Source organism: Alternaria viburni (genome assembly GCF_023758015.1).
Source record: "Alternaria viburni strain BMP 2772 chromosome Unknown scaffold_4, whole genome shotgun sequence".
In the NCBI taxonomy this organism is placed as follows: Eukaryota; Fungi; Ascomycota; class Dothideomycetes; order Pleosporales; family Pleosporaceae; genus Alternaria; species Alternaria viburni.
Window position 1 is genome coordinate 121,067 of NW_026055773.1, and position 11,881 is coordinate 132,947.

At 54.5% G+C, this 11,881-nt stretch overlaps 6 protein-coding genes across 6 annotated transcripts; 2 read left to right on the forward strand and 4 right to left on the reverse strand.

The window, feature by feature from the left end:
* Positions 1-474: 474 nt before the first annotated feature.
* J4E79_002296 (uncharacterized protein) lies at positions 475-1,318 on the forward strand (the record flags this gene model as incomplete). The annotated part of the gene is made up of 2 exons (XM_049351196.1): positions 475-603; positions 659-1,318. 2 exons carry the CDS (start codon positions 475-477, stop codon positions 1,316-1,318), a joined length of 789 nt encoding a protein of 262 aa, XP_049213834.1.
* Positions 1,319-1,598: 280 nt separating this feature from the next.
* J4E79_002297 (uncharacterized protein) lies at positions 1,599-2,718 on the reverse strand (the record flags this gene model as incomplete). The annotated part of the gene is made up of 3 exons (XM_049351197.1): positions 1,599-1,807; positions 1,860-2,246; positions 2,298-2,718. The coding sequence occupies 3 exons, from the start codon at positions 2,716-2,718 to the stop codon at positions 1,599-1,601; spliced, it is 1,017 nt and encodes a 338-aa protein (XP_049213835.1).
* A 1,021-nt stretch (positions 2,719-3,739) lies between these two features.
* J4E79_002298 (uncharacterized protein) lies at positions 3,740-4,720 on the forward strand (the record flags this gene model as incomplete). Its single annotated transcript, XM_049351198.1, has 1 exon — positions 3,740-4,720. The coding sequence occupies one exon, from the start codon at positions 3,740-3,742 to the stop codon at positions 4,718-4,720; it is 981 nt and encodes a 326-aa protein (XP_049213836.1).
* A 611-nt stretch (positions 4,721-5,331) lies between these two features.
* J4E79_002299 (uncharacterized protein) lies at positions 5,332-6,045 on the reverse strand (the record flags this gene model as incomplete). The annotated part of the gene is made up of 1 exon (XM_049351199.1): positions 5,332-6,045. The coding sequence occupies one exon, from the start codon at positions 6,043-6,045 to the stop codon at positions 5,332-5,334; it is 714 nt and encodes a 237-aa protein (XP_049213837.1).
* Positions 6,046-7,786: 1,741 nt separating this feature from the next.
* Positions 7,787-8,553, reverse strand: J4E79_002300 (uncharacterized protein; the record flags this gene model as incomplete). Its single annotated transcript, XM_049351200.1, has 2 exons — positions 7,787-8,416; positions 8,470-8,553. 2 exons carry the CDS (start codon positions 8,551-8,553, stop codon positions 7,787-7,789), a joined length of 714 nt encoding a protein of 237 aa, XP_049213838.1.
* Positions 8,554-9,442: 889 nt separating this feature from the next.
* Positions 9,443-11,704, reverse strand: TRP2 (anthranilate synthase component 1; the record flags this gene model as incomplete). Its single annotated transcript, XM_049351201.1, has 10 exons — positions 9,443-9,579; positions 9,648-9,708; positions 9,768-9,827; positions 9,877-10,022; positions 10,070-10,163; positions 10,285-10,374; positions 10,436-11,229; positions 11,277-11,356; positions 11,486-11,634; positions 11,693-11,704. 10 exons carry the CDS (start codon positions 11,702-11,704, stop codon positions 9,443-9,445), a joined length of 1,623 nt encoding a protein of 540 aa, XP_049213839.1.
* Between the last annotated feature and the right edge of the window lie 177 nt (positions 11,705-11,881).

Consider the following 11,881-nt stretch of genomic DNA (forward strand, 5'->3'; position numbering starts at 1 on the left):
ATGTACAAGTGAAGCTTAACACGCGTGGTATAGTAACGTTCAGCTCAACGGCAATGCACGGTTGAAGCTGTGAAGTGAGGGAGAAGGTTGCTGGAGCATCAGTTCATCTCGCAAAGCATGGGAAGCTATCACGCGCCAGACACTCGGCGCGCCTTGCCTCATAGTACAGCAACAGATGGAGACAAATTCCACCTTCGGCGTTTGAAATGGCGGGACATCAGATGCCGACGCTTCGTTTGGGGTGGTGGGGTTGGCTTTCCGAGGCAGTTCCGAGCTGCCCCAACATCGCGCTGCAGGAAAAGCCGTCGACTTCTGCCGCAGGCTTCCAAACTTCTTGGTTGCCTTTTGCTAGACTCCTGAAGTTGTTTGTTCAAGTTGCTTGTCTTTTTAGACCACCAAATAACCTTTTGCTCGTTATCTCAGCTCTAGTTCTTCTCCAGCAGCATTCCGAACCGCGCCTACCAACACAGCAACATGGCATCCGTACAGCAGCTCTTCTCGCTCGAGGGCCAAACCGCCCTCGTAACAGGCGGAACACGAGGAATCGGTCAATCCATGGCTCTCGCGCTCGCAGAAGCAGGAGCAGACATCCTCCTCGTCCAAGTACGCCCTCCCCCCTCTCTCCTCATCCCCTCTCCACTAACAACCATCCCCCCAGCGCGACACCAGCAACCAAACCACGAAACAAAAGATCGAATCCCTCGGCCGCAAAGCCACAATCTACACCGCGGACCTCTCCTCCAAGTCCTCCATCACCGCCCTGATCCCCACCATCCTAGCCGACGGCCACAGAATCCACATTCTGCTAAACTGCGGCGGCATCCAAAAGCGACACCCCGCGCACCAATTCCCCGACGAAGACTGGGACGCCGTCCTGCAAGTAAACCTCACCTCCGTCTTCCAACTCTGCCGCGACGTAGGCGCACACATGCTATCTCAGCCCGCGGACCTGCCCTTGGGCCGCCGCGGAAGCATCATAAACGTTGCTTCCCTGCTAACCTTCCAAGGCGGGATTACGGTGCCGGCGTATGCGGCGAGTAAAGGGGGTGTGGGTCAGCTTACCAAGGCGCTGTCGAATGAGTGGGCGGGCAAGGGGGTTAGTGTTAATGCGATTGCGCCCGGGTATATTGCGACGGATATGAATGAGGCGTTGATTAAGGATGAGAAGAGGGCGGAGAGTATTCTGAGTCGTATTCCGGCGGGGAGGTGGGGGAGTCCGGAGGATTTCAAGGGCGCGGTGGTGTTTTTGGGGAGCGCGGCGAGTGCGTATGTTAGTGGGGAGGTGCTTACTGTTGATGGGGGTTGGATGGGTAGGTAGGTTGGTAGATAGGTTGGTGGGAGTGGATGGATGGACAGGTTTTAACGGCATGTTTTCTTGAGTAACTTGCATGGACAAAAAAACTTAGTCTTGGATCAAGGGATTTGTTGACTTGACTTTCCATCTCGTCACACGAATGATCTCAAGGCATTAGAATACCCTAAAAACGTCTTATTCACGTGGTGTTTCTTGAGAGCGATGCAAATTCCAATGTCTTGTTGGGTATAGATTTTTGTTCCTATCCTACATGCACAACCTACAACTTGCTTGCCCCAAACAGTCAAGGTCCGCTGAGATCCATGCCCTCGGGCTTATCCGGGAACCCAGCGTTGACGCCAAACGGCGGGTATACATAGCGGGTGATACCCTTTTCCTTGTGAATCTTCTCCAGCTTCTGCATATCCTCGTCATCAAGGGAGATGAGCTTCTTGTTCTCGTCGATGCGGGATGGGGTGACGGACTTTGCGAGGACGGAGGAGTTGCGGGCGACTTGAGATGAGTCAGTATGATGGGTGTGAGGAATTGGGTGGGTGGAACTTACGGTGGTAGCTCAGTAGTACAACGGCAGGGCCGACGCTGTGCTTCTTTGCGACTTCGTTGACGCCCTCGTCCTTGAAGAGAGGTGAGCCTGTGCTTCCGAGCGGACTGTAGGCTGTGATGTGGATGCCCTTCTCCTTGCAGAAGTCGACGACTTCTTGTTGTGGGCACAGTGGGTGGTTCTCGATCTGGTTGACGGCGGGGACGATGGTAGCGATTTTCAGAAGCTTCTCCATGTACTTGACGGAGTAGTTGGCGACACCGATGGCCTTGACCTTGTCAGGGTGTGATTGGATCAACTTCTCGAGGTTCTTCCATGTGTCTTGGTGGGTGATGGAGGTGTCGATGTCTCGCGAGCCGTCCTCGTGCTTGGGGAAGAGGGGGTGGTTGCCTGCGTATTTGTTAGTCTTGTTTCCGTCTTATCTGAAGACATCAGATTTACCCTTGGGGTTCATGGGAACAGGCCAGTGCATGAGGTAGAGATCCACATAAGGTGTCTTGAGCATGTCCAAGCTCTTTTGCAGACCCTCCTCAGCGCGAGTGTGGAATGTGCACCAGAGCTTGCTGGTAATGAACAAGTCCTCTCTCTTCACGATTCCGCGCGAGATAACGTCCTGAAGCGCCTCGCCGACTTCATCCTCGTTTTGGTAGCAGAAGGCGCAGTCAATGTGTCTGTAACCACTCTCAATGGCGTGGACAACAGCTTTCTTGACCTCGCCAGGCGCAGACTGCCACGTTCCCAAACCCAGGGCGGGGATGGTCGCGCCAGTGTTGAGAGGGATAGCGGTATTCATCTCGGGCTGTGGGTTGAGGATACTCTTGGGTGTACTCTTGAGCATAAACTTGGAGAGGGCGGGATTCATCGCGACTCCGGCTTTACTTAGGTATTAGTAGCAGTGGGGTGTTGCTGGCCAGGCCAGGGGCAGGCTTGCTCGCATTGCTTGGAAGCTTCCATATTGTGGCTGAATGTTACGCTTCCGGCATGGCTCAGGACATGCGTCAACCGTGATTGACTCTATAATTCATTCCGAGGACCGATGCTGCCCCGCCATGCGTCCCCCGCCGGCGTAGCTTCGGTCCGGGGAGGCTTCTGATACGCGCTCGACGCGCTTCAGCCTCACGCGAAATTTTCGCAGGAGACGACGCCCAGGAAAGCCAACGTGTTCGTGGGGTTGGTCGGGGAAGGTGGCACCGAGCGTCACGTGCTTGGAGGGGCTGGAGTTGGAGCCAGCTGGGGCGTCATAGTGCAGCACGTTTTCCGGGCTACTGCAGCCTTCCGAGTGTTCACGACGAGGTGAAAAATCCATCGGGTGTTGGGGCGGCGAGAATTGCCGTTCCGAGACACGAGCGGCGAAAGTTGCACCCTCCAACCCCATAGAGACGCGCATGATGCATGCCCACCGAACCACGGCAGATCTAACGCAACTAACCAACCACTAAGGGCGGAATGCCAAACTGGACCCTTAGCCGCCTTTCCAGAACCCCAGATCTCGCTCCGATTGCTCAACGGCAGATTCCCAAAACGGGGAGAATTGCCTCATGGTGCAGACTTATCTTTGTTCGAGCCTACGACGGCCCTACGTAGTGCGGAGTGACCTCCACGAGTGGATCTCAAAGATGGAGACGATGAGAAATCTGACTCCAGGAATTCAGGCTGGGCTTACTTCGGAAGTGATGATGTTTGCTAGTTCTGGCAATACCATGCTGCGTCGTATCGAGGTACGGAAAGGATAAGTACTCCTCTCGTCTTGTCGGTATTCAGACATCTATCACACAACTTCAATCTTCATCTACCTCTTCAAACATCATATCATAGCCTAGCGCTTCGTTGTACTCTGCATACTTCTAAGATACCCCTCTTCGTTATCAACTACCTTTCACACCATGGCACCCGGCGCCATCTTCGAGACGCCCAACGTGGCTGAGAACTTCAACGACCACCGCGATGGTCTTGCCCTCGAGGCGACTTCCGACGCCATCGACGACGTCAACGTGCTCAAGGCCGCCATGAAGGTCAAGAACGGCACCGCAACCCAAAAGGAAAAGGACATCTACGAGCAATCCGAGTTCGATGCCGAGAAGGACAAGACCCAATTTCGCCAATACGAAGAAGCATGCGACCGCGTCAAGAACTTCTACCGCGAGCAACACGAGAAGCAAACCGTGGCCTACAACCTCAAAGCGCGCAACGCCTTCCACGGCAAGATCCGCGCCGAGATGACCATCTGGGAAGCCATGGAGAAGCTCAACACGCTCATCGACGAATCCGACCCCGACACCTCGCTCTCGCAAATCGAGCACCTCCTCCAATCCGCCGAAGCCATCCGCCGCGACGGCAAGCCACGCTGGTTCCAACTCGTGGGCCTGATCCACGACCTCGGCAAGCTCCTCTTCTTCTTCGACGCGCAGGGCCAATGGGACGTAGTCGGCGACACATTCCCCGTCGGCTGCGCCTACTCCCCCAAGATCATCTACCCGGACACCTTCAAGAACAACCCAGACTACAAGGACGACATCTACAGCACCGAGCACGGCATCTACACGCCTGGCTGCGGCATGGATAATGTCATGTTGAGCTGGGGCCACGACGAGTACCTCTACCATATCATGAAGGAGCAGAGCAGTATCCCTGATGAGGGTCTTGCGATGATCAGGTACCACTCTTTCTACCCGTGGCACACGGGTGGTGCGTACAAGTGGATGATGAATGGCAAGGACGAGCGCATGCTGGATGCTGTTAAGGCGTTCAACCCGTACGACCTCTACAGCAAGAGCGATGAGGTGCCTAAGGTCGAGGACCTCAAGGAGTACTACTTGGATATCATTGATGAGTTCATCGGCAAGGACAAGAAGTTGAAGTGGTAGACCAGCGGTTGGTCTGCTGGATTAACGAGTTTCCTTTGTTCTGGGCGTTTGGGTATATAGATGACGCGGAGTGCCGAACAGGCCCGCGATGCAATTCAGTTCTTTTTTTGGTCTCATCAAATCGGTTCAATACTCATTCTCTCAACAACGTGTCGCTTGAAGCCGCGAAACCCCCACCATACACCATCGTTCTCACTGTGCTACCAGACCCGCCAATTCTACTCCTCAGAAATCTACCTAAGATTTACTTCATCTTGCGGGTCACTGTTGCTGCAGAGCTAACATGAAGTTTTCCTCTTTGTCTCACACCCTTCGCATAGGTCACTTGCAGCCAGACGATCGTCGGCAGAATGGAAGTTACGAACAGTGGGGCAAAGATTGCACTGTCTCTGCCAGACCTTGCCTATGCCTGAACGTGTTCCCAAGTCTGCATTTTCGCTCGTCGCTGGCGATGGAATGAATGTATTGCCAAAGACACTCGTCGAGCTGGTTGGCTCAGCCGTCAGTTCACCAGCTAACTCCTTCGCAATTTTGGGCAAGCTAGACTGTGACGAAGCTGCTGGCTTTCCCCATGGATTAGGTGAGGAAGCAGCAGGCAATTTACTACCGAATCAGCCGCAATCTGTAGGCGGTGCTGGCTTTCCATCGACTAGCTCGTCATCGTTGATAGGACGTGGAGTATCGGCCGTCGATGACTGCTTTGGTGTACCACCTAACGATAAGGGTCTAATGAGGCCAAGAGCATAATCGCCAACACGTAGTTCCTCCAGACTTGGTGGATTGGAACCATATAGTTGTTGGGCAGTGATAGTCATGAAGCGCTCTGGTGTACCTCCCCGGGGATCTAGGATGTTTCGGTAGCTACGATCGTGAATATCGCGAACATCGTCCTTATTCTCGAACTTGCGTCTGGAGGGTTGGCGGGACACCATCTGCTCGTAGGAACAGGATCGGTGTGTGCTGCGGAATGAGCTGAATATTGTTTGGGGTGGTCGAAAGAGGTACTCGCTTTGCGAGTCCTGCGTAGAGTCTGATCTGATGTCACCGCCTCCGAGGTGAATGCCCGAGGTAGAGGGCTCGTCACTACGCGAGATTGACGGCTTCTCTTCCTTTGCAGATTCCGGATCATTGCCTGCGGACTCAGCTGCTTGGACCTCAGTAGTAACTGCTCCGACCGCGAGCCCTTCTAGCTTCTTCTCAACAAGGTGCACATCGGCAGTTGCATCTTTCTCGGGCTCAGAAATGACGGCGTCCACAGGCGTTGGCGTTGACGCGTCTAGTAGCGACTCCGTCTTTGCGTCATTCTTCTCGGTTTCGGTCGACATGATTATATCTCTAGTAGTGAGTTGCACAGAACAGGCCTTAGATTGGGAGTAGAAGTAGTTGAGATTCGTGTCCCGAAGCAATGCTTGTTAGTGGGGTATAGTCGGGTGATGAAATGTTTGTACCCATGAACGCTTCGTCTCTTTCATTCCCCAACGTAGGTGGCCAAGTCTAGCGAGAGGGTAATGTCCCTCCTACTACGCTTTCGCTGCGCAGTAATAAACCTGTCTTAAGACATCTTACTATTTGTGCTAACAAATTAACAGAGTTTGTCCTCTTAACGCTGCCTGATGTTCGTCGTTAAGGTACACTGCTACCAACACAGAGGCTCTTGAACAAATGAATCGCCAATGAACAAAACCTTGGGTATGGCGCATTCGCAACGCCTAGATCAAGAGTTGTGACATGACCGAAAGAAGTGAGTACAGTAGAGCATGCTTCATCACGAGGGTAGAACCAAAGCAGACAGCTCTAGGCCGGAACTATTGAGCGTATTGCTCATAAGGCAGGAACCAAGTATCCAGGCAACGACGAAGCTCCGACCAACGCAGCTATCCATCGCACCAAACCAAAGTTACATAAAGATACTGATCCTAGAACACCAACTACACATTAAAATTGCAATAATACAATCCCACGTTCGTGCGCAATGCTGAGTACGTGCCCACCGGAAGCCCGCGGCTCCCACCGCCCATGCCCAGCCAGCCACCCACGCACCATCCCTCCCACCAGCCTACCCATCCCACCACCACCGTCACCACCATCTTCCGCGGACCTAAACCCAGTCCCAGTCCCCGCATCCACAACCCGCCTATGCACAGCCACCGTTCCGCAACGTTCTGCAACGTTATTGTAGTAAACACATGGTCCTTGCTCTCAAGCTACCTGCGCTTCGTGCCTTACCCGTTAGTCCCCACAACAACACTCCTGATCACCCGCAATCTGATACACACGATTTGCACCCGGCCGGTACATACGCGTCAGCACTTCCAGAAAAAGAAGTCGCTGCTTGTATGGTAAGCACGACAGACGCACAAACCCTCATATATGGGGCCGCGGAGCGTGGGAGAAGCAAACGCGCCCCCACAGGGCTGAGGCTGATGCTGATGATCTGCTGGGGCGGAAAAGGATAAAAGTGGAGGGTAAGGCTGGAGGTTAAGTTGACTTCATGTCTTTGACTACATGTCTTGAGGTGCGCGATTGACTTACTTGTCGACTTGTTTACTTGCCGTTGTGGTCATTGCGTGACTTTGGGCCGATTGCTGCTGTGACAGTGTGCCACGTATGCTTGGCGTGAGCTGTGTAGCTCAACGCGATGTGGGTTTGGGCAACGTGTTCATGTCGAGTGCTTCACGGCAGGACACAGTTGGCTACACAGTTGTTCCGAGGGCGGTGACACGAGGGCAAAGAGGAAAAAGATCAGTAAGTATCAACACAGTCAAGGTGGAAAGAGTAATGTCGTGAGAGATTATCATTGAGTTACTATCTACAGGAGCCAATGCTAATGGCCCATCCATTTCCCATGTCGGGGTATCAATCGCAGTCATAAAAGACCGCCCAGGCACAATGAATCCGTCATTATCATTATGCCTTCGCGTGAGTGTTCGTTAGGAAAGAAGAGAAAGCTGCGCCATGCATCCACGTATCCAAAGCCCGCCTCGCATTACCGACCCGATGCTACCAGTCATTATACACATTACTCCATCGAGCGAGGACCTTGGTTTTGATGTGAAGGTGAGACGCTTAGAGCAGGAGCCATGCGGCAATACCGGCACCAGCGAGGAGGGGCATGGCAGTGGCCTTGGGGGCAGCGTCCTGTGCGACGGAAGAGGCAGCAGAGCCAGCAGCGTCGGTGGCAGAGGCAAGTGCAGAGCCAGCGGAGTCGGTAGCGGACGAAGCAGCGCTGCCGGCGGACTCGGTGATGGAAGCAAGCTCGGAGGCAATGCTTGAGCTGGCGGAAGCGAGAGCACCGCTAGCGGAGTCGATAGCAGAGCTGACCTCAGAGGCGAGGGAAGAGGTGACGCTCTCGAGGCCAGAGGCAGCGCTGGAGGCAGCGCTGGAAGCCTCGCTGACGACGGAGGTGATGACAGAGGTAACAGCTGAGCCATCAGACTGGACAGCGGTGGCACTAGCGACGGCTGAGGTCAAGATGGGAAGAGCAGCGGGGGTACCAGAGCCAGTGGCAGCGACACCAGCGCAGCGAGCGTAGGCCCACTGAACGGCGGAAGCAGACTGGTCGGCGTCGCAGGCCTGGCGGGTGCAGTCGCGGATACCGTAAGCCCAGTTGGACTGGGTGCAGAAGCAGCTGATGTCGGAGCTCTCGCACTGGAACTCGGTCTGGGCAATGGTGGCCATGTTGTTGATGCACAGGTTCTAAGCGACTGTTAGCATTGGTCGAGATAGTCAATGGCAGTGGGGACACTTACGGCGCAGTCACCGCTGGGCATGGGCATGTCCTGGGCAAGAGCAGCACCGGCGAAGGTGGCAGCGAGAACGGCGTAAGACCTCATCTTGACTGTGGGTGGGGGAGAGAGTTTTTTGGTGAAGAGGATATAGAAGTAGGATACTAGGTATCGAAGTGAGGGTGAGTCAAGGTGAGTTGAGAGGTGCTGAGGTTGAGGATGCTGGATGAGGAATTGGAAGAGAGGGCAGCTCGAGCGGGTTTATATCGTAAGAACACAAACAGTCGGGGCTGGGCCGTGGCTGGTTAGTGAAGTTGCGCGCAAACAGGAGGCTGCAACGGGCTGGGTGACGGGTTGGCGCGTCAGTAGCGGAACTAGCGCGAGCAAGGAGCAGCAGCCAAGCCCAGGCACAGAGACTCCACGATCGCCGCCAGAGCAGGGAAACTCGGAATGCACGACCGGTCCCCTGCGCGCCCATTGGCCAATGCGTCCAGCGCTCCTACCTTATGATGTAGCCACGCCAACCACACCCCAGGGCCGATATCCGAACCTGCATGTACAACTCACATGTCGAACCAGCTTTCTCGTCGCGACTCGCTCGTCTGTGGTATCCGCTCCGTCACCTTCGTCATGCCTTCCAGCTCCACAGTCACGCTTTCACACAGCATCCTGCCCGAACTCGACCGCCGCTGCGCACACTCGGCCTTCGCGCTGGTGTGACGGGCTACCAAATTAATCAAATCTTGTGTGCATTCAAGCACTACCAGTCGTCGTGACGTCGAGATAGCGGCTGCCGCTTGGTGCTTACCCGCCCTTTCATTTCCGTTTCACAAAGCTACCAAGAACCCACGAATCTCGCTTCCCCACGAGTGCAGGGGGGCTGGATGAGATCCAGGCCCATAGATCGCTCTTCACCGGGCCAACAGCTGCCAATCACCCACCCACCCTACGGCAAATACCACCTGTGGCGCATGTCGCAGTCTATCAAGCCGCAGCATCAAGCCGCAAGAGTAATCCGCGCCTCTGCATCGCCCTCCAGCTTCGGCGCCGACCCGTCTCTGTCCCCTTCGCCCGCCTCCTGCTGCTCGGCCAGATGCTTCTCTTCAGCTGAGGTGATGCAGTGCGTGTTCGCGCCTACCAAACAGCGGTCAGCTCTGTGCGTTTGACTCGGGGAAGACGACAAAAGGAATAATTAAGCTCACCCAACTTATTGATCGTCTCCATCCACTCATCGTAGGGGTCCGAGTCGAAAACTATGCCGCCCTGCAGCCAATCATTAGCCTCGTGTCTTGCAGCTAAAGCAGGGAATTCGTTAAACTTACCCCTGCTTGGAGATACGCGATGCCATCTTTGACAAGCATGGTCCTTAGCGCAATGCATGTCTGCAAAAATCAGCCTCCTGTCAACCTGGAACAAGGCAAGACTACTCACGTCCATGGCACCTTCAATCTCCTTGTCGCCATCAATACTGCCGTAGCCAAAGTATCCCACCGCGCCAGCATATACACCGCGTTTTTCCCGCTCCAGCTCAGCAATGAGCTCCATAGCACGGACCTTGGGCGCACCGCTCACCGTGCCTGTTGCCGGTTAGCGACATTTCCAACTTTTTCAACGCGCTACCTACCAGCTGGGAAGATAGAGCGGAACGCGTCGAATCGTGTCTTGCCAGGTCGCAGCACCCCGGACACCTCCGAGACCAGGTGCTGCACGTGGGAAAACTGGTTTTGATTGCAGTTAGCATAGCCCTCAGTTTGATATCATAGCGCTCGCTTGATATCATCGCACGGTAGCTCATCGCATGATCCACGGTAATCACGGTTCGGACGGAACGCTGCTCACCTTTTGGACAACCATTAGCTTGTCAACTCGTGTCGAAAGTGGGTCGCACACGCGATTGACGTCATTGCGAGCCAAGTCGACCAACATAACCTGTACAGCACAATGTAAGCTTCCAACGTCGCTGCATGCACTTTGATGTCAGGCAACCCACATGTTCGGCCCGGTCCTTGAGCGAGTTGGACAATTCGTCTGCGAGTGCTGCATCTTCTTGCAGTGTCTTGCCCCGCTTCACTGTGCCGGCAATGGGGTGCGTGATGATGCGACCCTGCTCCTCTTTTACCAGCAGCTCGGGACTTGCCCCCACTATCTGAAAATCGTCACAGTCGACGAAGAAGAGGTACGGTGAGGGGTTGACGTTGCGGAGGTTCCGGTACACGTTGAAGGGGTGCAATGAAGTCGGTCTTGCAAACCGTTGCGAAGGTACTGCCTGGATGATGTCGCCAACGCCAATGTGCTTCTTCAATGTCTTGACGTGGTTCTCGTACCCCTCCTGGCCAATGTTGGATGTGTACTGATGGCCTAGCTGTATAGGCCCTTGTTCCGGTAGCGGGATGTCCTTGTCCTTGAGTATCGTCATATACCTCTTTAGTGTACTCTTCGCTTCCTCGTACGCTTGTTCTAGGTCGTCCATGCTGTCTGGGACCTTGACGTACGTTATGACCTTTACGACCTGCGCGAAATGGTCCAGAGCCACCAGGGTATCGAAGAGCATGAAGAAGCTCTCTGGTACACCCAGCACATCCTTCATGTCATCTCGCCGTGTCTTGGGCTCGAAGTATTTGACGCAATCATAGCCAACGTATCCCACCGCGCCGCCGGTCATAGGAGGTAGTTGTATCGAGGGTACGGTCGCGACGCGGCTCTTTGCGAGTTCCTTTTCGAGGAGGGGTAGTGGATCGGTTTCTTCGCCATGGCCCGGGCCGGTCTTGATGACTTTGCGAGGGTCTGAAGCTTGTCAGCTGTGTATGCCGGAAGTTTGTTCAAGTACCGACCTGCGCCAATGAAGCTATACCGTCCTATGGTCTCGGTTGTCGCAGCACTCTCGAATAGGAAGGATAGTCTTGACTTGGATCTGACCCCCACGATTAGCATGTGCGCAATCGATCCAACCCCTCCCGCTTCTGACAGTCGATTCTCACAGCGTTTCTCCGACGTGACCCAACCCCTCCAGTCCACATCGCATGAAATGAGTCACACTCACTTTGCGGATATCTTCAGGTATATGCTTGACGGGGTCAAGAACTCGGCGGGTATCGAGGAGAAAACGGGCACGAGGTTCGGTGGGTTGGGCGACTTGACTGCTGCAGCCAATACCTCTCGAATGGTGTCAAGCGATGGCTGAACGCCTAGCTAAGTGGTCATGCGCTCAGTTCTGTAGCCAGCCGTGTGTGTGGAGTCAGGGACATACCTGTGCCGCCATCTTTGTTGGAAACAAAGGATGTGTTTATAGAGCGTCTGATAAGCAGTAGGACAGAAAAGCCCGTGAAATACCGTCCTCGTAATGTATGTTGAAGCCAGAATTAATGATTCTCGGGCCAATCGGAGGGGCCACAAAATGTTATCGATAGCAGATTCCTTGGCGCACTAGATCTCCGCA